General features: G+C 36.4%; 2 protein-coding genes across 2 annotated transcripts; one reads left to right on the top strand and one right to left on the bottom strand.

Annotated features, from left to right (window-relative positions):
• Positions 1-14272, top strand: LOC122076927 (nucleotide-sugar uncharacterized transporter 2-like). The gene is made up of 7 exons (XM_042642584.1): positions 1-461; positions 2178-2329; positions 2423-2631; positions 2706-2799; positions 9477-9643; positions 9739-9909; positions 13591-14272. The coding sequence occupies exons 1-7, from the start codon at positions 371-373 to the stop codon at positions 13865-13867; spliced, it is 1161 nt and encodes a 386-aa protein (XP_042498518.1). The 5' UTR covers positions 1-370; the 3' UTR covers positions 13868-14272.
• Positions 14273-16984: 2712 nt separating this feature from the next.
• Positions 16985-20481, bottom strand: LOC122076926 (auxin efflux carrier component 2). Its single transcript, XM_042642583.1, has 6 exons — positions 19165-20481; positions 18664-18949; positions 18418-18503; positions 18173-18330; positions 17993-18069; positions 16985-17464 (listed from the first exon to the last, which is right to left on the bottom strand). Exons 1-6 carry the CDS (start codon positions 20417-20419, stop codon positions 17398-17400), a joined length of 1929 nt encoding a protein of 642 aa, XP_042498517.1. The 5' UTR covers positions 20420-20481; the 3' UTR covers positions 16985-17397.
• Between the last annotated feature and the right edge of the window lie 4001 nt (positions 20482-24482).

Raw genomic sequence — 24482 nt, 5'->3', positions numbered from 1 at the left:
TTCTTTGTTCCGGTTTTTCTTCGAAGTCACACTTCCAAGCATCTCCCCACTCAACTGTCGGCGGGTGTGTGAGCGTGAGTGTGACCGTGATTTACTCTCTCATCTCATCAATCTCTCCGCTATTTCTCCACTTTCCGACAAATTAATTTATGTTCTCCTGGACCCTCCATCACCGCTCTCTTTGTCCCTCACTAGCAAACCATTCTTCTTCTTTGTGTGTTCAAACCGTACCCTTTTGGCCTTTGGGGTTGTTCTATGAACTGCTACTGATTATGCATTTCACTCACTCTGTTTCTCTCATTATTTCTTTTCTGGGTCTGTGCAATTGATGGGTTTAAAGGGTTTGGAGGAAATCTGAAGAGTGATAGGGATGCTGTGTAGCAGGAAGATGTTTAATTTTTTTATTAGGAAGGATGTGAGGAAGATACTCAAGCGGAAAGACAGTGATGCAGGGGAGCGAGGTATATTTACTTCCCTTTTATTCTTTCCAGTTGCATTCTCATTTTTTTGGATTTGGATTTTGAGTTGTGCTTATGGGTTTTCAGCTTCATGTGATATATCTTTTTCTTTGGTGGGTTATGGTTTCTGGATTTCTGGGTTTTTGTTGTTTTGATTTCTGAATGTAGCTTTTTTTTTTTTTTGTAGAATTTCTCAATGTAGCTTGAGAATAACGGAGATGAGCCTTCTTTCCTTAGTAATTTTCCGGCTTTTGTTTCCTTTTGATTGGGTAGGGTTTCTGGGCTTGCACTTCCATTTACAATTACAATTGAATTAGGAAAAAAAAAAAAAAGGTGGTGGTGGGGGGGGCTTCTTTTGAATTAAAGCTATAGTCCCATTTCCTTTGGGAGCTTCTTAATAGTCTTTTACATCTTATCTTTATGTTTGATTTACGGTTTCGTCTAGGAGTGATGTATGGGGCACTGCCGCACTTCTACTTTCTGCATTTAGTTTTGAGATATGAATCCTTTTCTCGAAGAACAGAGAGACTTTACCTCTCTCTTAGAAGTTTATGAGCGTCTTAAACGTTGAGATTAAGAGCATTTATTACCACATGTTCATTCATCAGAGTAAATTTTAATGTTGCATGTCAATTTTCCTAGCTGAGGATTTTAGAGAATTAATTTCCTTCTTTTGAGTAAAAAAAAAAAAAAAAAAAATTCAATATTTATCTGTACGCTCAACAAAAGAAGAAAAAGGAAGAAATTTTGGTATCAGTGGTACTTATGTGTTTACAGATTGGATTTCTTGATTAATTGAGCTTTCTAAGTTTTTTAGGATGTGCTCAAATATACCTTTATAAAGAAGAATTTGTTCATGAATTTTTGTTTTTGAAGATTGGTAAGTGGTCAGATCAATCGTTTCAAAGATGGCCCAGCATTTTATACAATTATACATTATATATATATATATATATGGTGCAAAAGGAATTTGGGGGTGGGGATTGGGGTGGGGTGAAAAAGTGGAAACATTCATCAACAATGCAGTGTCAGTATAAAATTACAATATTTAAGGCTTTGATACATGTTAGACAGTCGTCAATAGGGTTTAGAAACCTGAAGTAAGCGTGGTCTTTAGTGGACTGTAATTTCAGCTTCTGGTTCATGATTTGAGTTCATCAATTGTATAGTTAGTTATCTCAGTAGATTTTAAATGACTTTAATATCGCGGCATGTTTTTCAGGCACTAAATTGCAATATTGAAGAATCATATTTCTTTTTGGGGTAAATATTTATTTGTGTTTCTATCTCCTCAATTAAAATCTCAATACCTGGAATATATTCCTTGAAATAGCTTTATTATCTGGCCTGCTTCTTTTTGTCTCACTTGATTCTTCATGCCTCTAGGATTTTGAAGTTATTTATTTTATCCTAGGGCTTGATGAGTCCAAGTTTGACATCTTTTCCTGCTAGGTATTGCGATCTGAGTTTCATAGAAACCAAGACATTCCTATATGTCAACCGTCTTGATTGAATTCAGTCAACTTGACTAGTCATCTTTATGTCCTTTAAACTACCATTTATTTTACGGGTTCTTCAAGTATTATCAACGTATTTTACAGATTACAATGATTGACAAAAATTTGTTCATAAAGTTTAAAGATCTGCTTTTCCTATATTTTCTTATGATCTAAATCCTCACATGCTTATTTTCCATGTTATGATTCCTCGTTAATATAGGCAGAGCATTAGAAGACCTGCGAGCTTCTCTGTTTAATGAGCTGCGTACTTCTGAAGGTGCAAAGCGTCAACAGCAACGAATATGTGGTCCCACTGTTGCTCTATTGTTCAATTTCTTGGTTTCTGTTGGAATTATATTGATGAACAAATTGGTAAGTCCATTTAGACCTTTTTAATATGATTCCAAGTTATAAGTTTTGTAGACTGTAGTTTTGTTGTTTGATTTTCGTCTTTTTCTCCTATAGGTCCTTGGCAAAGTCGGTTTCAATTATCCTATCTTCCTCACATTCATTCATTATACATTGAGCTGGTTATTGATGGCCATTCTCAACACCCTTTCACTTCTTCCTGCGCCCCCTCCCTCGAAGTCAACCCCATTTTCCTCCTTGTTAGCACTTGGGATGGTGATGTCTCTCTCTAATGGCCTTGCTAATGTCAGCTTGAAGTTTAATAGGTGAGCTACGAAAATGCTGTCTTTCCACATAAAATTCTTATGAACATTGTAATTAATAATTTCTATATTTTCAGCATTGGTTTCTATCAGATGGCCAAGATTGCTGTAACCCCAACAATCGTTCTAGCAGAATTTCTTCTGTTCAGGAAGACGGTTTCTTTCCAGAAGGTAAGTGCAGCCACTGTTAGTGGCTAGTTTGTTTTCGCTCGTTCGTTGTTATGATACCTTTAACATGGACATGGGTTCTACTAGCTCATACAGTGTCATTGTGTTATATATTTGTCAATTAATGCAAACATATATTTTTCTTAAGTAGAATACCAAACAATTAATAACATCATGAGTGTATCTTTTATTATACTTTATTGCTAAGCTAGTGAGTGATGGAACATTATATTCAATAACCCTGATTATGGGTTGCTATGAGCCCACCCAAATGATAAACAACTCAAATAATAATGTCAGTGGCAGTTCCATACAACAACAACAACAAACTCAGCCTAATCCCAACTTAATTGGGGCAGCTACATGGATCCGTACAAAACAATATAGGGAAAACTAAGGTCCAAACAAAATAGGGGAAATGAAGAGATGAAGAAATGAGAGATGAGAAAAGAAGTAAGAGGAAAGAAGCACTGCCTAGCAAGTCTGGAGAATCTCAGCTAAATAGGTTAAGCTCAATAAATTCTTGCCCTCCAAGAGGCTCTATCCGAGGTCATACTTGGGACAAGACCTATACCATACATGTCATTCCTCACGACTTCTCCTATGGTCATTTTAGGTTTGCCTCTAGCTCTTTTAGCTCCTTCAGTCGGCATCAGATCACTCCTCCTTACTGGGGCACCCTAGGCCTCCGTTGTTAGTAGCGATTCCGTGATTAAATAAATTTCAGGACTCGTTTTTCTGAAGCTAATAGAAACTGAGACTAATTGGTATTAAGTTGAAAGGGAGGGGTTTTCTGGCATTTAAGACAGTGGAAAAACAAACTTATAGGGATAAGGGCTTGTGTGGGATTTTAGAAACAATGGTCCTTAATAAATAATATTTGTCATCCCCTACCTAAGGGGGTGTCAATTTGGTACCTACACCGAAACCGACCGTCTAAAACTGTACCAAACCAAACCGAAGGAAATTTATGGTTTCAGTATGAGGAAATAGAATCTTTCTTAGTTCGGTATGGTATTGGTATTACATGTGAAAACCGTTCGGTATACTGAACCAAAAATACCGACAACCCACAAGTTAACGCATAGTTTCTTTTTTGGTATAGACTTGATGCATATGATTGACGTCTTTTTAATTTAAAATTACCAAATTTATAATTTACAGCCATGAACTTGGTTCAAAAGTCAAAAGTGTCAGTTTTTTTTAATTTACTCCCTGACATCTCACGTGGGTATGCCACTTCATTGAACCACCTCTGTCTTTGTTCTCCATTTCTCATTCTTCATTGTTCTTCTTCCTTTTTTCAAGACTTCAGCGTTCCGCCAAGATCTCCGCCCCAGTTCGTCCCTCATCTTCACTCCCCCTTCTCCCTCATTTTGTCTCAGACGACTTATTATGTGAGAATAGTGTCGCCATCACCGACACATAAGTAGCAGTCTCGGCTGCGAGATCACTAGATCTGTGAGTTGTGTGACCAGCTCCGGCACAAAAGCACAACAGCGAACAAATATGAGAGAACAGCATCACAAGCTCCATCACAGAAAATAGCAAAGCAGCGAGCTTCGTGTATCTATGGCGTTGCTCCCGCTCTCTTTTCTCTCACCATTAGAGACCATTTTTGGCTTGGCTCCATCTCTTTCTTCCTATGTCTGCAGCGTTGTTCTTCCCCCTTTAACCAGTGGATTCAGAGAGGGTGTTGAAAAGTAAAACGTAATGCTTAGGGATCCCCTTACTAAAGAAGAAATTGAAGATCTTTTAGAGCAATATCGGCCCTAAAGATCAATTTAAGGTTTTTGTACAGAAACCGTTTTCGTACCGCCTAAGTACCATACCGTATCAGTATTGAAAAACTGGAAATGTTCTCTCGACAATAGAATCCAGTGCAAGGGGGAACCAACTCATGATTGCAATAACATTTCACCCAAGGCTCCTATTTGATAATGGCTTTGAAGTTGAAATCTCAATGTCCAACCCTCTTAACTACTCCCAACATCAGACCAAATAATTGACATAACAAATGAACACATTTTCCGCAATGAACCCTTGTGGAAGTTTGATACCTGCTCTGATTGCAGGTTAGGTTTCTCACAGTAAGGGTGGTCTTTGAGTTGAGAAGAAAGAGAGAGAATGATTTTTGCTCATCTAATATGATGGAGGCCTCTCTCTATTTATAGAAGTGATATCAATTACAGATATGGTATGTTAGGTAAGATTGAGTTAGCACTTCTATCCTAACATACGATGAACCTGGACGGTCTAGTCCTCTAGTCTATCCATCATAGTTGTCACGGCGCCAAGGCGAACCAAGGCGGTGGAGGGTTGTCTAAGCGCTTAGGCGAGAAGGCGCCCGCCTTAAGGCGAACTAGGCTTACAAGTGTTATTTTTTATTTTTCCTATTTTCTAACATTATTTAGTAAGTTATATATACCTTGTATCATAAAAAATCAAGATTAAGCGACATCAAGTCATTAAAAATCAACATTTAGCCACATCAAATCATAAAAAAATTAACATTAAGTCATATTAAGTTATAAAAAATCAACATTTAGAAAAATGCTCTTATTCTATAATAAGTTTGACTGGTCAAATGATTTTATTTTTACATGAGACTTTTTGTATTAGTTATAATATAAAACCAGCTTTCTAACAAGTCTAAGATTACTTAAATCTGAGTTGCAATGACAAAGTTATGCTTTAGTGAAACTTATTTTTAAGTGCGCGAATACTGTTAAAATCGCCTGAATGAAAATAATTTTATGAATATCAAAAAAAAATATTTTTTTACCGGACTTTTGGTTTTTAGCAATGTTTTAACATGATAGAATTTATAAAATTTTCATAATTGAGAAAAATCCTAGCATTTAAAAGTTGAAAATCGTCCCTATAACCAAAATCCAGTTTTTGTTCTTGGATTGGGGGGTTGACTTTTTATCATTTTGGAATTTGATTTTTAAACTATTTTTATTGGATTCAAATAGGGGGTATTTACTTATTTATGAATAATATCTTAAGTAAATGAAATAACAAATATTAAAAATAAATAAGTGCCAAAACACAAGGCGACATGCAGTGCAACAAGGCGGCTGTCGCTTAGGCCCCAGGCAAACCGCCTGGACGCCTAGTCGTCACCTAGGCGACGCCTTGACAACTATGCTATCCATACACTTTGTAGATGGAATCCAAAGAGTAGGAATGCCTATAGATGGGAAGCTTATGCCTAAGGGTGAATTGTGAACCGAATCCGTTTTCCAAAACCGAATTGAACCGTTTAAACCAGAACTGATGAAAAATTTACTAATTGGTTTGGTTTTGGTTTAAGAGGTTGAAACCATTTATTAAATGGTTTGGTTTGGTTTTGAACCGATTAAAGCATATTAGAACTGGTACACTATTGAATGGATTATACGTACAAAACCGATTAAGAAACCAGTTAGTTCTAACATTCTATATACGCTCTCTACTGTTTTGTAGAGGATTAACACCATGTATAGTTAAACTGTTTTTATTTCTTAAGTCACAATTTGGGCTTAGATGCCAAGGTTCAAGCCCAATAGCATCATATTTTTTTTATTGGGCTTAAAAATTAGGTTTATTCCTAATTAGACCCGGCACTGTGAACTCGAATTGGCAACAAAACCGAGACTGTTAAAAACTGTTTAACCAGAACTTATTTGGTTTAAATTTTGTGATATTAAACCGTTTGGTTCTGGTTTCTGTCCTTAATACTTTGAACTGAACCGAAACTGAACTGAGTAACCAGAACCAAACCAATTAAGACCATTTTGCACAGATTATCAAACCCAACAGATCAGAGATGAAGGAATTGAAGAACCTTTTTCAGCCCAGCAGTTTCGCCCAACAGAAGTTTTCAGAATAAACTATTAATTCTCAACAGTATGATCAAGGTATTCAATTGAAAAACAGAAACAAAGAAGTGTAAGTAGAAGTCTGATCTGAGGAGTAACGGAATCACATCAAACAAAGAAGATGAGTGTGAGAAGGGGAACACGACAGAGCTCTTAGCAGAAAATCCAGTAATCTGCTCCTCTTGGTACATGCATCTAAATATAAAGCCTCAAACAATCCTTCTAATCCTTGTTGAAATCTAAAACAGAATTTGATACTAAAGTGGACCCAATCACCTACTGCTGATCGATTATGACAACAACAACAACAACAACCTTATCCCAAATTAATGGGCTGCATGGATCCATGCAAAACAAAATAGGTTAAATGAAAATAAAAGGAAAGAGGGACAGCCCAGAAAACCAGGAAAATCTCAGGTAAATGGGGTCAGCTACATGGATCATTGCCCTCTAATTGGCTCTATTTGAGGAGTGAGGTCATACTTCGGACAATACCTAGATTGTGCATGTCATTCCTCACTGCTTCCCCTATTGTCATTTTAGGCCTGCCCCTAGCTCTTTTAGCTCCTTCAATCAGAATCAGATCACTCCTCTTTACTTGGGCATCCCCAGTAAGGAGGAGTTGAACATGGCCATACCACCTCATCGGTGACTAAGTAATCCTAAAATAAAAAGAAAAGAAATTCTGAAATTAACCTTAACCACCCTTAAAGATCCCCTATGGATCAAGTGCTTGTTAACTGCATCAGCAAGGTCCAGATTGGTTGCTTTTCAAATCAGTAGAGTCAAATTCAATCATAGTCCCTCCCTTGTAGTGGTACTTTCTGTTATATTTTCAGTCATCCATTTCTTTTCTCCAAACTTTTCATGTCCACTTCCGTTTGGATTGGAACTTAACATGCCAACCTGTCTGCAACATTTAGGACTCAGCCAAACTGCGACATGGAAGATAATAGAGCCATATAGGAAGGCCTCCTAAGTGGGCCGTCCAAGAAGCCGTTCCTGTACATCTAATTTTTCTTAGCATTCAATGAAATTTACTTAGAAACATTGCTTGTTTGCACCAGCAAGGTATGTAAGTAGGTAAAGATATATTGGAAATATTCTCTTTGCATAAAATTGTGGGGCTCTTTGTGTATAAAGGTACATTCTGTGCTTGTAGTACAGAATCTTGTGTTTAGACATTTAAGGTGATGCAGATATGGCTGCCATTTCTTGGTTGGACCAGCATGACCGGTTTTGGAAGCCAAGAGCCAAGAAGAACCGGTCCAGCCCAGGGTTTTGGTCCAACAAGGGTTGGAAATAAAATTAGTAGTTTACCCAGTATTTTATTTCATGCTTTTAGTTTCCAAACTTGAACGTAGAAGTAGGATTTATTTCCTTGCTTTGGTTTCCTTTTATAATTGTTTCCTAGTTTAGGCTAGTTTCTATTCCAGTTAAGTTTCTAATTTCATGTTCCTATTTTCTATATATTGGTTGTAATCGACTGAAGATTTAGAGAGCAATTTGATTATTGAATGAACGTGTGAGTGTGATCCTCCTTTTTCCCCTCTCTACTCTGATTTCCCTTCCCTTCCCTAAGGTTCTCTATCAACTTGGTATCAGAACCGAAGGATCCTATTCCTTCCCCATCTTTTTTCTTCCCTTTCCATTCTGTGTCGGATTCCACCGATACTGAGAATACAGTGAAAAAAAAAAAAACCATCGCTCACCCACCCCATCCCTTCAATCCTAGTGAAAACCAAAGGGTAACAACCCCTCGGCCCTCTGTTTTTTTTTCTTCCCCTTCAATCAAAACCCTTCTAGGGTTCCAGATTGTGAAAAAAAAAAAAAAGGGCGAGAAGAGCCGCAAGAAGTAGCAGCAGAAGAAACTGAAGCAGAAAAAAAAAGTCGAGTTCGAAGTCGGAGAAGCAGCAGAGAGAGAGATAGCAGCCAAAAAAAAGAAAAAGAAAAAAAGAACCGAGAAAAACAGAAGGAGAGAAGAAAGAAGAAGAAAAAGGAGATGAGAGAGTCGACGAAGAAAAAGAACAGAAGAAGAAAAGAGAAAGCAAGAGAAAAAGGAAGATCAAACTCACACGTTCATTCAATAATCAAATTGCTCTCTAAATCTTCAGTCGATTACAACCAATATATAGAAAATAGGAACATGAAATTAGAAACTTAACTGGAATAGAAACTAGCCTAAACTAGGAAACAATTATAAAAGGAAACCAAAGCAAGGAAATAAATCCTACTCCTACGTTCAAGTTTGGAAACTAAAAGCATGAAATAAAATACTGGGTAAACTACTAATTTTATTTCCAACCCTTGTTGGACCAAAACCCTGGGCTGGACCGGTTCTTCTTGGCTCTTGGCTTCCAAAACCGGTCATACTGGTCCAACCAAGAAATGGCAGCCATATCTGCATCATAAGGCTTCAAGATTAGAATGCCCGGGATCCAAGTCAGCACCAGCGAAGATCTTTTGATTCCTCAGGGCTGTGGGGCTTGGAAGCAAGCTAAGCTATTGAAAGTTTTTTGCGATTCTATTGATGACCTACCTATTGATTTGACTGCAATTCCCTCCTAATTTAGGTGTTTTGATCTGTTTACTAGGGTTATCCAACCCATGGTTGGGCAATGGTCCATTGCCTGCATTTTGAAATTCTGGGTTGATGAATACTTATTTCCAATTTATGACCTTATACAAAGCATAAGGAGTTCCTTGTATATGATTCATATATTTCTTTTAAGTGCACTTATTACATTAATTATCACTGTGAGAAGGAATGCCCCTTATGGTTATGATTGGGACTGTCATTATTAAATCTTGCAGGTCTTAGCACTTACTGTAGTTTCTATTGGTGTTGCTGTGGCTACTGTTACCGATCTCCAATTCCACTTCTTCGGTGCTTGTGTAGCGTTGGCATGGATAGTACCAAGTGCAGTCAATAAGATCCTCTGGTCAAACCTACAACAGCAGGAAAACTGGACTGCCTTGGCGTATGTTGTCCATTCTACCAAAATGTCTTCTTGATTTTTTTTCTCCTTACAGAGACACAGGTATTTAGATCATGACCTTTGTTATCATTGTGCAGGTTAATGTGGAAGACTACACCAATTACTTTGTTCTTTCTGGTGGCTCTGATGCCTTGGCTCGATCCTCCAGGTGTCCTCTCCTTTGATTGGACATTCAGTAATACCTCGGTGATCCTCATGTCAGCAGTTCTTGGCTTCTTGCTTCAGTGGTCTGGTGCTTTAGCACTTGGGTAAGTGTCTGGTCATTAGGCTACTCCAGCTTTGGATTATTCTAATTTGTGATGACCCCTGAAGTATTTGTGTTGTGGGAACTGTCTTGGCTGGGTTGAAAAATTTCCCTTTAACTAAGTCGTATCCAAATTGGATGGTTGCTTAAATTGACCCACTTTCAGTTAAGGAAAAGCTCGTCAGTTTCTACAACATTCTGAGCCTAGACTGAATATACATGGACATATGAGCATGTAATGCAATGTAGTTAATTGAGTTATAGTTTTGGGTGAGAAAAAATTAAAGGAAACTTGTATTATAATGCTAAAGGGCATTTTGTACACTCAGGATGGTATACCCTTGTCAATCAATCCAGATGGAAACCCCTTTCTGTTCTTTACATTGTTAGCCACTTCCACCATTTACAACAATTCATGATGAATATGGAAGTATTAATTTTTGGAAAGTTATAAGGCTATATTAAGAAATATGGATTGACTTCAATATTCTAAAAAATTATGTTTTGCTAAAAGCTTGGTTTTAGAAGTAATGTCTTCACTGTTCAACTACTTAGGGATGTTTTCTAAGGAGCTGACTGTTATATGATGAATAATTTGTAGAAAATATTAAATGATGAAAAGCAGAAACATACCTACACGGCTATAAAAATATGCCACATGTCAGATCAGATATGACCCAAATTTTGTGAATAGGTAGAATCCTCAGTCCCCTGCTCACAAGTCAAATTTCAGCCAAACACAAGTAGAAAAAAGATCTATCAAAATCTAGGTAATGGGAATTTTAGGACACCTAAGGGCTTAGAGTTTAGGGTTTAGAGAACCTCTGAAAACCAGAGTCACAAGAGGTAGGAACCTGAAATAGATTTAAGAGATTCAGAAAACAAACTAATGACAGATCTGAATTCGCCATCAGTGTGGTTGAATGTGCTATTTAATTAGGAGAATAATTTATCAGAATTTGGTGATACCAGTTGATGTAATACTATAATTGAAAATTCTCAAAACAGTACCGGGATAGGATCTTTTCTCAAAGAATAAAGAAAATCAAATTTGGAAGTAGGATCTTGCTAAAAATTTGTTGATAGAAAAAGAGGATAGGATAATAGACAATAAAAGTAGGGGTTCACACTGCTAGGTGGATCGATTGGATCAAACATCAGCCTACCTTGATCAAACACAACGGATTTCTTGATTAAACATGAGAGATTCTTTAATGGAGAATAGAGTTGCATTAGCAAGCTTTGTTTTAAAATTCTGAGTTGTTGTCCAATGCTTACAATTAAAGAATCCTACTTGATATAGGACAATTCAAGAACCAGGATTCAATGGCTTACAACAACAACATCCAAAACCTTATCCCAACTTAATGACTGAGTTCTAGAATATTCAGACTAGCAACCAATGATGAAAAATAATGGATAAAAGCATTAGAAACTCGGCAAAAACAACTTAACAGAAATCTGAAACTAGAACTTGAAAATAAAATCCAAACTGAAGTTTCAAGAAATCAGATGAACAGTAGGATTCTATCATTCAGTTGCAAGGGTTTAATTTTTTGAAAACAAATCTAGAATCAGGACTGGAAATAGTACTCAGAACTAGAAACCAGAAGATGAAAATGGATCCAGAATACCCAGAATTGAAGATTCCTAGATGCAAAAGGATTTCAGAAAGTGATAGAAAGATCAGATTTTGAAACTATTTTCTCAACTCAGAAGAAAAAACTGGAAACTGAATAGAAATAATGTAGAAACCTAGTAACAGATCTACTTAGTAGCAGGTAAATAGAAAAGCAAAGTAAAGCATGCGCAGGAAAGAAAAGACAAGTTTCCGAACTCACTTTATTCAATGGAAGAAGAAAAGGATTAAGACAAGAGAGGATATCCCACCTGAATACAGACCAGGCATCCCACCAAAGTTCACCCTTAGAATCTCACCAAGGTATGTTGCATCTCACTGTACAATAAGGCCATCATCCACTCATCAAATCGTAGGGGGAGCGATGGCCTATAAATGCTTTTATAAGATTTCTATAACTGAAACAGATTGTTACTAGGAAAAATAAAGCCCAAAAAATAAAAAAGGGAATCTCCCCCTTGCATGGGCTAAGATGGATTTCCCCTTACTAGGAAACTGAAATAAATAAACTAGGTCTAAATCAGGTCTGGAATAAAATAATACTTCCTCAGCCTGTCTGAACAACTGAACAGAGAAATGAAATGAAGTAATTAAACTCCTAAAAACTGCCCACGATTTGGCTACCTGGTGTGAACCAAGAACCAGACCAACTCAAATTGCAGTAGATTTTCTTCCTCTTCTTTCTTCTGCTGAAATTCTGCATGACTGTGGGAGAATGCACTGTAGTGGTCGGAGTACAGGCATGCATGGATATACATGGGGATGTATGGTAATACATGGGAGGGTATTTGATTGAATCAGGCTCTAAAATTTGCACATGGCTAATCTAGAGCATGTCCTCTCTATCCAAGGGTCGGAATTGCCACCATCATCTAATCACGTGACATGTCAAATCAGACCATGTACTCTTTACTCAAGGGTCAGAATTTCCACCATCATCTATCCATGTGGCTTAAAATGGTGGACCATGTAGGGAAGCCTTTCCAAAATGGGGTCATGTGATGGTAATTTTCCTATTTGTAAATATGCCTTAAAAGTTGAGAATTTTGTAATGTAGTAGGAATGTTAACTATAAAATATGCATCTTAAAGTAGTCGTTTCAATGTAATTTTGTACTGCTTAAGATATTTTATATCTCGGGGAGGGTACGCTAGCTCCCTCTCTCTCTCTCTCTCTCTCCTCATATGAAATGACTTTGCTGCCCTCCTATGTACAAAACCGTTCCACTGCACCTCATTGGTGCACTTCTCTATTCTGCTTGCTCAAAGAACCCTCTCCCTAAAAATAAATTCATTCTTATTGTGAATTATTATTAATCTTTATCAAGAATTTAATTGATAACCTTTTTCTGCTTCCCTTCGGGGTGGGAGAGCAAGGGAAGGAGCAGTAGAGAGATTGATGCATATAGTTATACTGTCTCTTCTTAGTGTACTTTTTATGAGGTTTTTGTTTCTTCCTACCTGGCAAGTTCAAGCGTTTAATTGCCATTCATCTGTTAGGTGAATTGGCATCACCATGGAGTAGAGCCAGGTTTGAATCAACAAGGCTGCATGGCACTGTGTATGGTATATATGGTGATTTGAAAAAAGCATGCTTCTAGTAGATGCCCAGTACTGAATAATAGTACCCAAAATGGACTACAAGAAAATAAAATGAAAGACCAAGCTTTTAATTACATTGTTATTTCTTCAAAAACAATGTATGAAGAATCGAAAATGTACCTTTACCTGTAAGTGGATGGCATATTTTTTAGTACCCCAATAAAAACAAAAATCAACCGGTATGGTAAGATACTAAACATCATTCCTTTGTTTGCATAATTTCTTCTTGTTTTTTATGTTTTACTCAAACTGGCAGAATCCTTGATAGATATTTCCTGGTTTTATACATGGGAACTATACATATTCATTTGTTACAGATATCTGAAGTGATTAATGCATTAATAATAAAACCCAGTAAATAGGTTGCTTTGTCCAACCATGGTTGGATTTGAGTTCTTATTGCTCAGTACTGATTTTGGTTCCTTCTTTTGCATATACTCTGCAGGGCAACCTCTGCTACCACTCATGTTGTTCTTGGGCAGTTCAAAACATGTGTCATCCTTCTTGGAGGCTTTCTTCTCTTTGGTTCCAATCCTGGCACAGTTAGTCTATGTGGTGCAATCACTGCCCTTGCTGGTATGTCTGTATACACTTACCTTAATTTGCAACCGCAGACAAACAAGATATGTCCCAGACAAGCACCTTTTTCTCTAGCTAAATCTAAGCTGAGTAGAGAGAATGGAGAGATGCATGATGGATGTTGTGACGGGGAATCCGTCTGAAGGAAAATATATATAAATATGGCTCTGGAAGAAGAAGCTGAGATTTGTTGCATGAGAAGATAAACTAGATACTAACCCAGTTATTGTTTTAATTTATTTTCCTTTTGCCTTAATTTTTTTTTCTTTCTTTCTTCTAAGTTGCCAATTATGTTTCTTTCAATTCCTTTGTGGTCTGCCGGGTTTACATAACCTTGTATCAGAGTCAAAAGGTTTCTAATTTGGAAAACACAAAAATAGAGTGAAGAAGGGTTGTAACATTTTGTAAGGGCAACTCTTGTAGGCTTGTAATGTCAATATCACTGAGATGTATTTGCTCCTCTTTTCTCTAATTACTGTTTAACGACACTTATATGTAAATAATAATCAATCAGAACCTTTTAGTTTAATACAAATCCATTTTCTTTATATGCTGACTGATTAAAGTAGTTGTACAATTGTATTGTATGGTGGACATCTGAGTTATCTTGCAGACGCCTCCCGAGCATGAGGATTGAGTATCTGTCCGATTTATTTATTTATTTTATATTTTTATATTTTATATTTTTAATATTTTATTGGGCAAGAGAATACTACCCGCTTGTGTGGCTACTGCAAATTTCAGAAAATTTGATATGCAGCATGGTAAGTTAGACCAAGGCTTTAGTTATTGGTACTGTCAAAAAAAAAAAAAAAAAAATCTCCCATGGCCTTCTTTTGAGGGAGAATGGAGGTGGATTACCAGAGAATTCAAGGCCACGTAAGTTGGAAAAGGCTTAGTTTGTTATTGTTTGTTATTAGTGGAAAATGCAATCTCCTATATCTCACACCTTCTTTTAGATGCTTAGCTCCACTGATTTTTTGAGATCTAAGACCAAGGTCAACCACCTTCATGCTTCTCATTCAGACTCTGCTAAGATTTGCTATATTATGTCATCTTGGGTCCTTGAGATTCGGCTTCTTTGAGTAGTTTTCATTTCTTGCTTTGATTCTTTGATATTCTTTCTTTACTTTGTTCCCTTTCTGGGTATCCTTGTAAATATCTTTCTTCTCTTTAATGCAAATTTTATTATTTAAAAAAAATATATATTAATCCCTCTTAAATCATTTCCATAAGCAATGCTGGAAGGAGTTACATCATGTGGACAGACAACCATTGGAAACACCACTGGAATCTTTTTGACTTGAATATATAAAATCTAAACCTTCATCTGTACAAAAGGTTTGAATTAGCAAATCTTAGAAGTTTGATCTCAAGAATCATTAGTATTAATTAAATAAGAATGCTTCTTCTGCCTTGTAAGAGAGAGAGAGAAAGAAAGAGCCGTTGGGGGAGTGTGGGTGTTTGAATGTGGGGGCAGAAGACAACAGAGGGGAGTTCCCACATTGCCAGCTCTTTACTGTCTCTTGGTGTATTACTAGTCTTCTCTCTGTGTCGGCTCTTGGGCTTACAGAAATTCAAGGGACCAGTTTTATTTAATTGATGAGGTGTTGCAAGGTGGCAGGAACTGCTTAATAAGATCTGCATCTGCGTTGGGGCAACTCCTCCAATCCAATCTAAACTCAAAAACAACAGAAGAGACCATTTTTGGTTTTGGTTTTTGCCTCTCCACGTGAGAAAATAATAATAAAACTTCTATCATAACATCTTTGGAGTAACGAACCTGGTACGAGCCATAAATTCGGACGTTCTGAGTTCGACTCTCAATAGGTACACCTTAGGCCACTCACACGAGGGTGTTTAGTGTTCGTCACTGTTTTCAATGAAAGTTAAATGGTTCTTAGTCAACCCTGGTATGACTCGGTCCATGCGATTGTGGGATCAATATGGGCCTACGGGACTAGTCACGCCAAAGGCCTGGATACCCGTCACTAGCAAAAAAAAAAAAAAATTTCTTTAGAGTAACATTTCACCAAGATGCAGACAAGGCTATATATTACCTCCAATAGACACGTTCGAGTAATATTTCATTGGGAAAATGATGTAAACATTTGTTGCTACCACATGTCCTCTCATACTCTCTTTTTTTTTTTTTTTTTTTTTTTTTTTTTTTAAATCATATGGGTCATCATGTATGTATGTGTGTATTGTGAGTGGAGTATAAGGGTTTGGATCAATATCAGTCGATACCTGATGTATAGAATATTTTTAAAGAATTTTTGAATTAGTTAGATCGGCAAAAGTCTATCTATCTGATCAAGACGAAAATATCAATTTATCAACTCAACTTCTGAGGGATATAACTTTTGACTCGGGTGGAGTTACAGGAGCCACAATACCAATTCAAGAATAGTAGCATATGCTCTACGACATAAATAATTAATGAGAGACCACGAATTAGGGAGTCAAATTCATACATTTAAGGGGTGTACCTGGCCTTCGAAGTTTTGTATGCCATTTAGGAATATTAATTAATTTTCTAATTATTTTCTTACTTATTTTGTTTTCTGTTTAAACCTTTTCTTTGTCATCCGATCTTCTTCTATAAAGATTGTTTTAGAAGAAATAAAGGCATTTCGAATTTTATGAACCAAGTTGGCTTTGTTCACTCTTTTTTCCCTTGGAATTAGGGTTTTCTTTACCATGTGGAATTGAGGGTCATTAGCGCTACAACAAGATCTAGTCCCATACTTCCTATTACATCAGTATCAGTCATAGAAGATTTTAAAAGGAATGTTTTTAAAATTAAAACCACGGTTAAATGTTTTCCATCCAAACCTGGTACACCTTGATTTCAATTTAGGTCAGATCAATATCAACCGAGACTGATCTCAATTCCGATTTTGATATCTTAAACCTTGATAGTGAGTGCTCCCCTTGTGTCCAATGGCAACGTATAGATTCTCTCATATTCATTTATTATAAATATAAAGGAAATAAAGAAGGCTATCAAGTTGCGTGATGTTTCACCCAAATAAAGGAAGGGTGAAATGACCACCCCTGAAATGAAAAACCCTTCCCACTTTAGATGCCCCCGCAAACATTTTCAGTGACCAACGCTGATGCAAGAGCCGCACCACTTGGCACCAATCCCCTCTCAAATATAAAATGAGCCACTGAACCAAGGTAATCACATGACCTTGGTGTATTATATTATAGACACTTAGGTACCCCATTCAATGCATTTTGCACCTAGCTTATAGCTAGGAACAAACAATACATACAATAATACCTTTCAATTTTCACATCACGAAACATTCACATGGAAAAGGTTAAGAGAATTGTGAAAAGTCAATGGTAATGAAAGAAGAACTAATTAGAAAGCTACACTCTTCTCTATCCAACCTATCTATCTATCTTGTAAGACAATTAAATAACTTGAAATTATAAAAAACAATAAATATAATCTATTTATCATTTTCGAGACCCAGTGGTCACATGCTCAACCGGATCACATAAACCCTAACTTGTACACTGAATCCAATGGAGTATTTTAGAAACCATTTCTTCTCCCATCCACCTCCTCATCAGCTTTGGTTGGATAGTATCTGGACATAGTGTGGTAAGATGTCTCACTATGCCTTCTTGTGTTTTCTCCTCCCATTTACTTGCTTTAGACCCCTAGAAGAACATAGTAGATTATTGTGACTGGTAGTGCAACCAGCATTCCAAAAATTACCCTGCAAAATGAAGGAAACATTTTAGAAACCACAAAAAAAAAAAAAAAATGAAAGAAAAGAAATCTCACCATATATACTTTGATCGGACCGGACCAGACTAGACCAATTCACTGAACCAATGATATCATGGGTTGACAATCCATCTAACGAGTCCGCATTAACTCCCCACGTGGAAAGGGGAGTTACCCTTTTCACATGGGATTCACTACCCAAAGGGTAACCAGACCACAGGTCATAGCATTTAATGCACCATTAACTCGTGATTTGATACCCCATAAAATGTGAAATCTTATGTGGGGAGGTTCGATGGACTTGTTCGCCCACGTGGGTAGCGGATACCCTTTGAGATTCCACTACCCAAAGGATATCTAGACCACAAGTCAGAGCATTTAATGCACCATTGATTCATGATTTGGTACCCCATGAGAGGTGTGATCCTATGTGGGGAGGTTAGATGGAATGGTTCACCCATGAGTCAGCAAAAAATTGACCAATGTGGTTTAAGTACTTTAGCAATTAATCACTCACGCAGTGCTAAGTATATCTGGGTGGACATTGTATTCCTTCGCAAATACAAATGGTACTATTCCTTGTGGAAGAGCTGCCTGAAACCATGAAATGAAATCTTGATTAGAGCATAAATCCACAGATTATCAAATGATGATTTCATAGGTTATAGGATTTAGGGTTCAGGGTTCAATTTAAAACCTGAACAATTGCAACATGAAGAAGAACCCCGCGGAGACCAATTGTGATCGATGTTGCTGCAATGACCGCCGGCCCGGTTAAGAACCTTACGGCCATGGCAAATGTAGCCACTGATTTACCACAAGCTATGATTTTTGGTTGTAGAGCCATGAACAAACCTGTTTTAAATACTCGAACCAAACAATTTATGTGAGTGATTAATATAAAAAAAATCTACAATTAATAATGAGATAATAGAGGATTACCTAAACTGAACATGGCCATTCCCAAGCCTGCATTGGATAGTATTGCTATAGACCCACTCACAATAGAAGGCATTTCAATATTCCATCTGCCAATTAAGTATTATTAATCCCAAATCAATCTATTAAATCTCAGAAAAAATATATTTTAAGATTTTTGAGAGATTCTAAGAAATTTATAGTATATATATCCAAAAGATCAAAATATATTTTAAGAATTTGAGGGATTCTAAGAAATTTCAAGTATACCTAAAAGATATGAGAGACCAAATCAAACCAATAAGGCTTGAATAAGTGTTTGGATTTCTTATGAGCTTCCTCCAAACCATGATTAGTATGAGTCTTGTCATGACACTTGCAGGTGGCATTTGGCCTCCTCCCATCTTCTTCTCCCCATCTTTTCCCACCTCTACCTTCTTCTGGCTCAAGTAAGGAGAACCATTTACTGGATGCTTGGACCCATCTTCTATTTCAACCTCCTTATCTCCACCCATTTTTCCAACTGGACTAGCTTGTTCACTAAAATCATGCATGCCTACAAGATACAAAGTTTCAAAAAAAAAAAAAAAAAAAGAAAGAAAGATGATTTGTAAGAAAATGTTCATTCATGAAGTGAAAAATGATGAAATATTGGTTTTAAATATTGTAAGTGATGGAGTGGTATTGCTGTTACGATCTACTGAGATTCAACCCCATATGGCATCGATTCGTTTATTAAAAAAAAAAAAGAACATAAAATTGAGAGAATACCTCTTGATGCAGCTATTTCTTGTTGAAGAACACCCTTGGAAGAATCAACTAGTCCAAAATCAGTAGAAGCAGCTCTGTTAACTGCTTGTCTAAGATTTCCTTCAGAAACAGGAGATGCACTTGAGCTCCAAACAAACATGTGAAGCTCCTTATTGGGTATTGAACCACCACCACCACCACTACCATCCTTCTTCTTAGGCCCCCCACCACTAGTTGATCCTGAAAACATTGGGTTTGGAGGTGGGTAAGAATACAACCCAGAATTGAAGAGCTCACCACTCATGCTCCTCCCTCCTCTCTTCTTTCCATACCTCATCATATCTTCCTCAAAATTAGAAGTCCTTGGTGTTGCTCCTATTGATGACTGCAATGAATAAACATCTCCACCACCACCAACCCCACCTTGAAAACTATTTGTGTAACTATGCTTAGGACTTGGCATCTTACTTGAAAACATAGCATAGAAATCAGTCTGGTTAAAGCTTGAAGCTCTTGGCGTCGGCTCCCGGGAAGATTGAACTGAGTAAATCTCAACACCAGTTAAGTTTGATGCTCTAGGAGTCATGGAAGTCATAGAATTCAATCCATAAGGCTTGCTATAAGAAGATACCACCGACTTCGACGACGTCGATTTCCGGACTAGAACATGGAGTTTTCCATCAGTGCCGATCTCTGCATCTGTCTGTAAAGGCTCACGACCATTAAGAGAGACAACATCAGATTCAACTCGAAACGAAGTAATGGAACCAGCAGTTTCAGGGAACTGTTCTGAGATGAGAAGCTTTGCTCCTCTATATTCAAACATTATGAGCATTAGGGTATACCATATCACACTTTGTAATACCACAATTTGGACCATTAGGGATCCTGAGAAATCACCATACATTGCTTTAAGGAGAGGGATTCCCATAACTAGAGTGTTGGGAAGGGTAGAGAGAGAAAATAAGGTTATCATCCACTCAAGACTACCATTCTTGCTGAAGATCTGCCAAAGGAAGAGAGCAAAAAGGATAACAATTTTTTGGAGAGAATCAGCAGCTATGAAACGGTAGTTCATGTCATAAGGGTTATTGGAAGAGATGAAGTGGAAAGAAAGAAGAGGAACCGCGAAAATGGCCACGAAACGGTTGATTCCGGAGCATTGGTCCGGCGTAAAGATCTTCCACCACCTGACTGAGCCGTAGGCAAGGATCATTGCGACGTAGAGTGGCACAATCGCTGCTAGTACATCGTAGATGTCCTTGCCGGTGATCATGACTGTAACGAGTTCGAGAGTTTAAAAAAATGGATCTACAATAAGAAGAAAGAAAGAGAAGACCAAGAGGGAGCAATGGAGGAAATGAGTTACGATGTAGTGAAAAATTAAATTTAAGGAATCCCATAAAAAGGAGAACGTGTTGTTGAGATTTGAGAGAATCTTGAGTTGATTTGGCAATTAATGATTCAGGAAATGACTTTCTCTGGTCGGTCTCATGTGAAACCCTATGCATGCATGGCTATTCTCTAATATCTTCTCATGTTCGGCTGCACCGTACGTACGTGTCAGTTGGTCTGGATTCGGTCGGGTCTGATCAATTTCACAATTTCATTTCAACACGGGATCGTCCGTTTAATTAATCAGGTTTATGTTGGATTGGTTCGATCTAGGAGTGATGGGTGCCAATCGATTGGTTCGGTCTGATTTTGGTTTTGGATTAGTCTGATTTGGTTTTGGTTTATTTTGGTTTTTTAATATCGGATTAATATTAGTTTAGATCGATTTATTATTAGACTTGAACCATAATAAAATCTTATATTCATAACTTATAGTGATAAGATTTGACGATAAAAACATTTTAAATTCATGATTAAATATGATTTATCATTGTAAGGGAAAGATAACTAATATTGAAACCAATGGATAACAAATTACTAAGAAGATAATTAATATTTAAATCATAAAATGAACCCTATTATCCAATCATTCATTTAACTATTCAACTAGTTTTGTATAGCGAACAAGGAAATCAATGGAAGCATTATTACAATTTATAAATTAATTTCTTTATTCATAACCAAATATTCAATGATTTGTAACAATTTCCCTTATAATAAAAAAATTTCTTACTAATATTATAAAAAATGGATAATCAATTCACCAATTTATAATCTCATAATCATTTATTTTTTTATTGGTTTCATTCAGTTTGGTTTCGATTTGATTATTAGTCAGTTTGTTTTGGATCAATTTTCAGTCGATCTCAACATACCTCAGTCCAAAACTAATCCAATAAAGATCAATTTAATTCGATTCGGGTTTTATTGGTCGATTGTATTGGTTCATACTAGATTTTTACACCCCCATAGATAGGCATGGTATTATTTATAATTAGTCCGTCTAACTTGGGCTTTAATCAAACTAAACAGGCTATTAGGCCTTTTAATTCTGAATGAGTTTTAAACAGGTCATTCCTAAAATTGGTTTCTATGGTAGCGCTGCAAAAGAATATCAACAAAATGGCCTTAGACGGGGTTCAAAATGTCCTTAAAACAGTTCTATTAATTTTAGGACATCAAATTGCCACCTCATTAGTTGAACCCTAACCAACAAAGATATGGCAAAAACTTGGGGTTTGAACCTTGGGGTTAGAATAGGAATTTCAAATAGGTCGGATGACCAATGGGTACAACTCGCATCAAGAATGAGCGTTTATAATCTTGATAGTCTTCATACCAATACTTCTATTAAAAGGGCCAGGCCGATTTCGGGACTTATAAGCGTGGGTTTAAAATTGACACCTTTGGCATCGGGTGCCAATACATGTCCCTTTTGCGTCTATATATACCTTTCTTCATTTTTTAAATGGCAACAAGAAATAGTGAAATAGATGTTTACAGCTAACATGTATGTGCAGAAGAACTCTCCTCCCTTTCCATGATATAATGGGTATTAAGAGTGCAACTGGTATATATGGAAGCCAAATCTATAGTCAAGGAGGCTATAACAAATAAACAATCTATATATAAGTCGGATATGATATATTATTAACGCAATCATGTTCGGTGTTTTGTTTTTCTTTTGGTTGAAAAAAAAAAAAAAAAAAAAAAAAAAAAAGAGATTAGTAGGGTTAGGTTTTTGAAACACAAGCCTGGACTTGCAGGCCTGATGGCGGGTTTGGATCAGTGTTATCAATTCGGCAGAATAATTCGCGAATTATTCGGCCGAACCAAAATTTTCTGAATTTAATCAAAAATTTTGACCGAATCCGAATTTAAAATAAAATTCGGTAAAATTCGCGATTTTTCCAAAAGTGAATATAAAACACGAATAATTCGGATCGAACCGAATTATTCGGTCCACTTAAACAATATTTAAAAAAAAAAAACAAAAAACAAAACCCAATAAGCTTTTTTGACCGCTTTTTTGACCGAATCCTTAAATTAATCAATTGAATTATTCCGAATAATTCCCGAATCCGAATTTACTAACTATGGTTTGGATTAACAATATATATATATATATATAATGGTCACTTTTAACTTAATATATATATTTATTTTTTAACATTAATCAATAGTGTCTGCTAAATGTAAATGATGATACTTCCATGGCTCTTATCTTGCATTCAATTAATTTATAGTAGGGGTGTAAGTTGACTTTGTGGCCCGAATCGCATTGGCTTGTCCTGAATCCAAATAGGGTTTGGGCTAAGATTTTTGACCCTAAGGGTGAGTTATGATGGTCAAGGTTGAGACCCAAGCCCAGCCCGACTCAACCCAATTCAGCCTTGATTTTAACTCTGATTTACATAATATAGTTTAGTGCTATCATCCTATCATTGAGTCATTGGTTTTATGGTCAGGTGCCCTGAACATATATTTTTGGATTATACTTCATAATTTTAATGTGTATTGATCATTTAATATATTGATTTTTTTTTTCTCTTAAATGCATAAGAGATAAATGACAAAAATAAGGTCAAATAAAAATAGCCCAACTGAAGCAAAAATCAAGGCCAATCCAACCCAATCAAGGTCAATTAAGGCCGGGTTGGGTTAATATGAGCTCAGTAGGGTTGGACCTAGACACAAACCTAGCAACGTTGGATTAGTCCTAGGTTGAGTTTTGAGGACCTAAGGTTATGTTGGAATTTTAAAAAACCCAACCCTACTTCACCCCTAATTTATACATTGTAATACCCAATATTCATATATAAGCGAAATAGGCTTATTTTTAAAATACCTCATTTTGTCACCTGGAGCTGGGTAGTTGATATATTCTAAATTATTGTGAAACCCATTATTTATATCTTTGGAGGTTTCTAATGCCCCCAACAGAGCTCCAAATCTGTATGACGATTTAAAATTTAAATAAAAAACCGATTAAAATTATATTTCAAAATTTATTATAAATTTTTGACATATACCTTATCCAATTAGATGATCAGGCATATATCATGAAAAAATTAGATGATTGAAAAATTAAATTTTTTTTTGTTTCAGTTTATCAAATGGTTAAGCAGCTATATCGTTAGTAGTACTCAGCAGGTTTGGTTTTCCACTATTTGTAAAGAATTCAGATAGTAATATTGGGATCGGATCGGATCGGATCGGATCAGTGTAATTGCCCGGACCAGATTTTTATTGGTGAAGATCGATCCTGATTTGACATCGATCTTTTGGTACATCGGATCGGTGTAATTGTCTGGATCAGATTTTTATTGGTCAAGATCCATCCTGATTTTTTGTCGATTTGATATCGATTTGCCTGGATCAAAATTTTATTGGCCAAGATCGATCCTTATTTTTTATCAATTTGATATCGACCCTTTGATACAATGTAAAGGTAAAAGAAGTATTTTTTTTTTTTTTAACAAATAAGAGTAAATCCATCTGATTTAAATCGATTCAGGGTGATCCAAAATGGTATGAAATCAATATAACCCCATACTAGTCTCAATTGGGAAACTAATACCAAACCATGGAAAGGATTGGCCATCCATCTCAAGTTCGAAGAGAATGTTTAAATAGATATCCATCTATTACATTGATTATATATGACTGTATGTAATTGGCGTTTACTTTCATACTTGAATCATAAAATTAGATAGATTAAATGAACCAAGTCTTTAGTATATCAAAAAAAAAAAAACCAAGTTCCTCTATTTGGAGAAAAATAGAGACATCAATCATGTATCATAATACATGTTGCAAATCTTGTTCATATTTTACCACGTGGGTCCTCATGTAGTGATTTGCCCTTAATTTTAGAGTGTTTGAGTTATTGAGACGGGGAGGAAGAGTACTTCCAGACATTGATTAAGTAAGAAAGGAATAAT

This window comes from Macadamia integrifolia, chromosome 4 (assembly GCF_013358625.1).
Source record: "Macadamia integrifolia cultivar HAES 741 chromosome 4, SCU_Mint_v3, whole genome shotgun sequence".
In the NCBI taxonomy this organism is placed as follows: Eukaryota; Viridiplantae; Streptophyta; class Magnoliopsida; order Proteales; family Proteaceae; genus Macadamia; species Macadamia integrifolia.
This window is presented reverse-complemented; position numbering and strand designations above follow the sequence as displayed.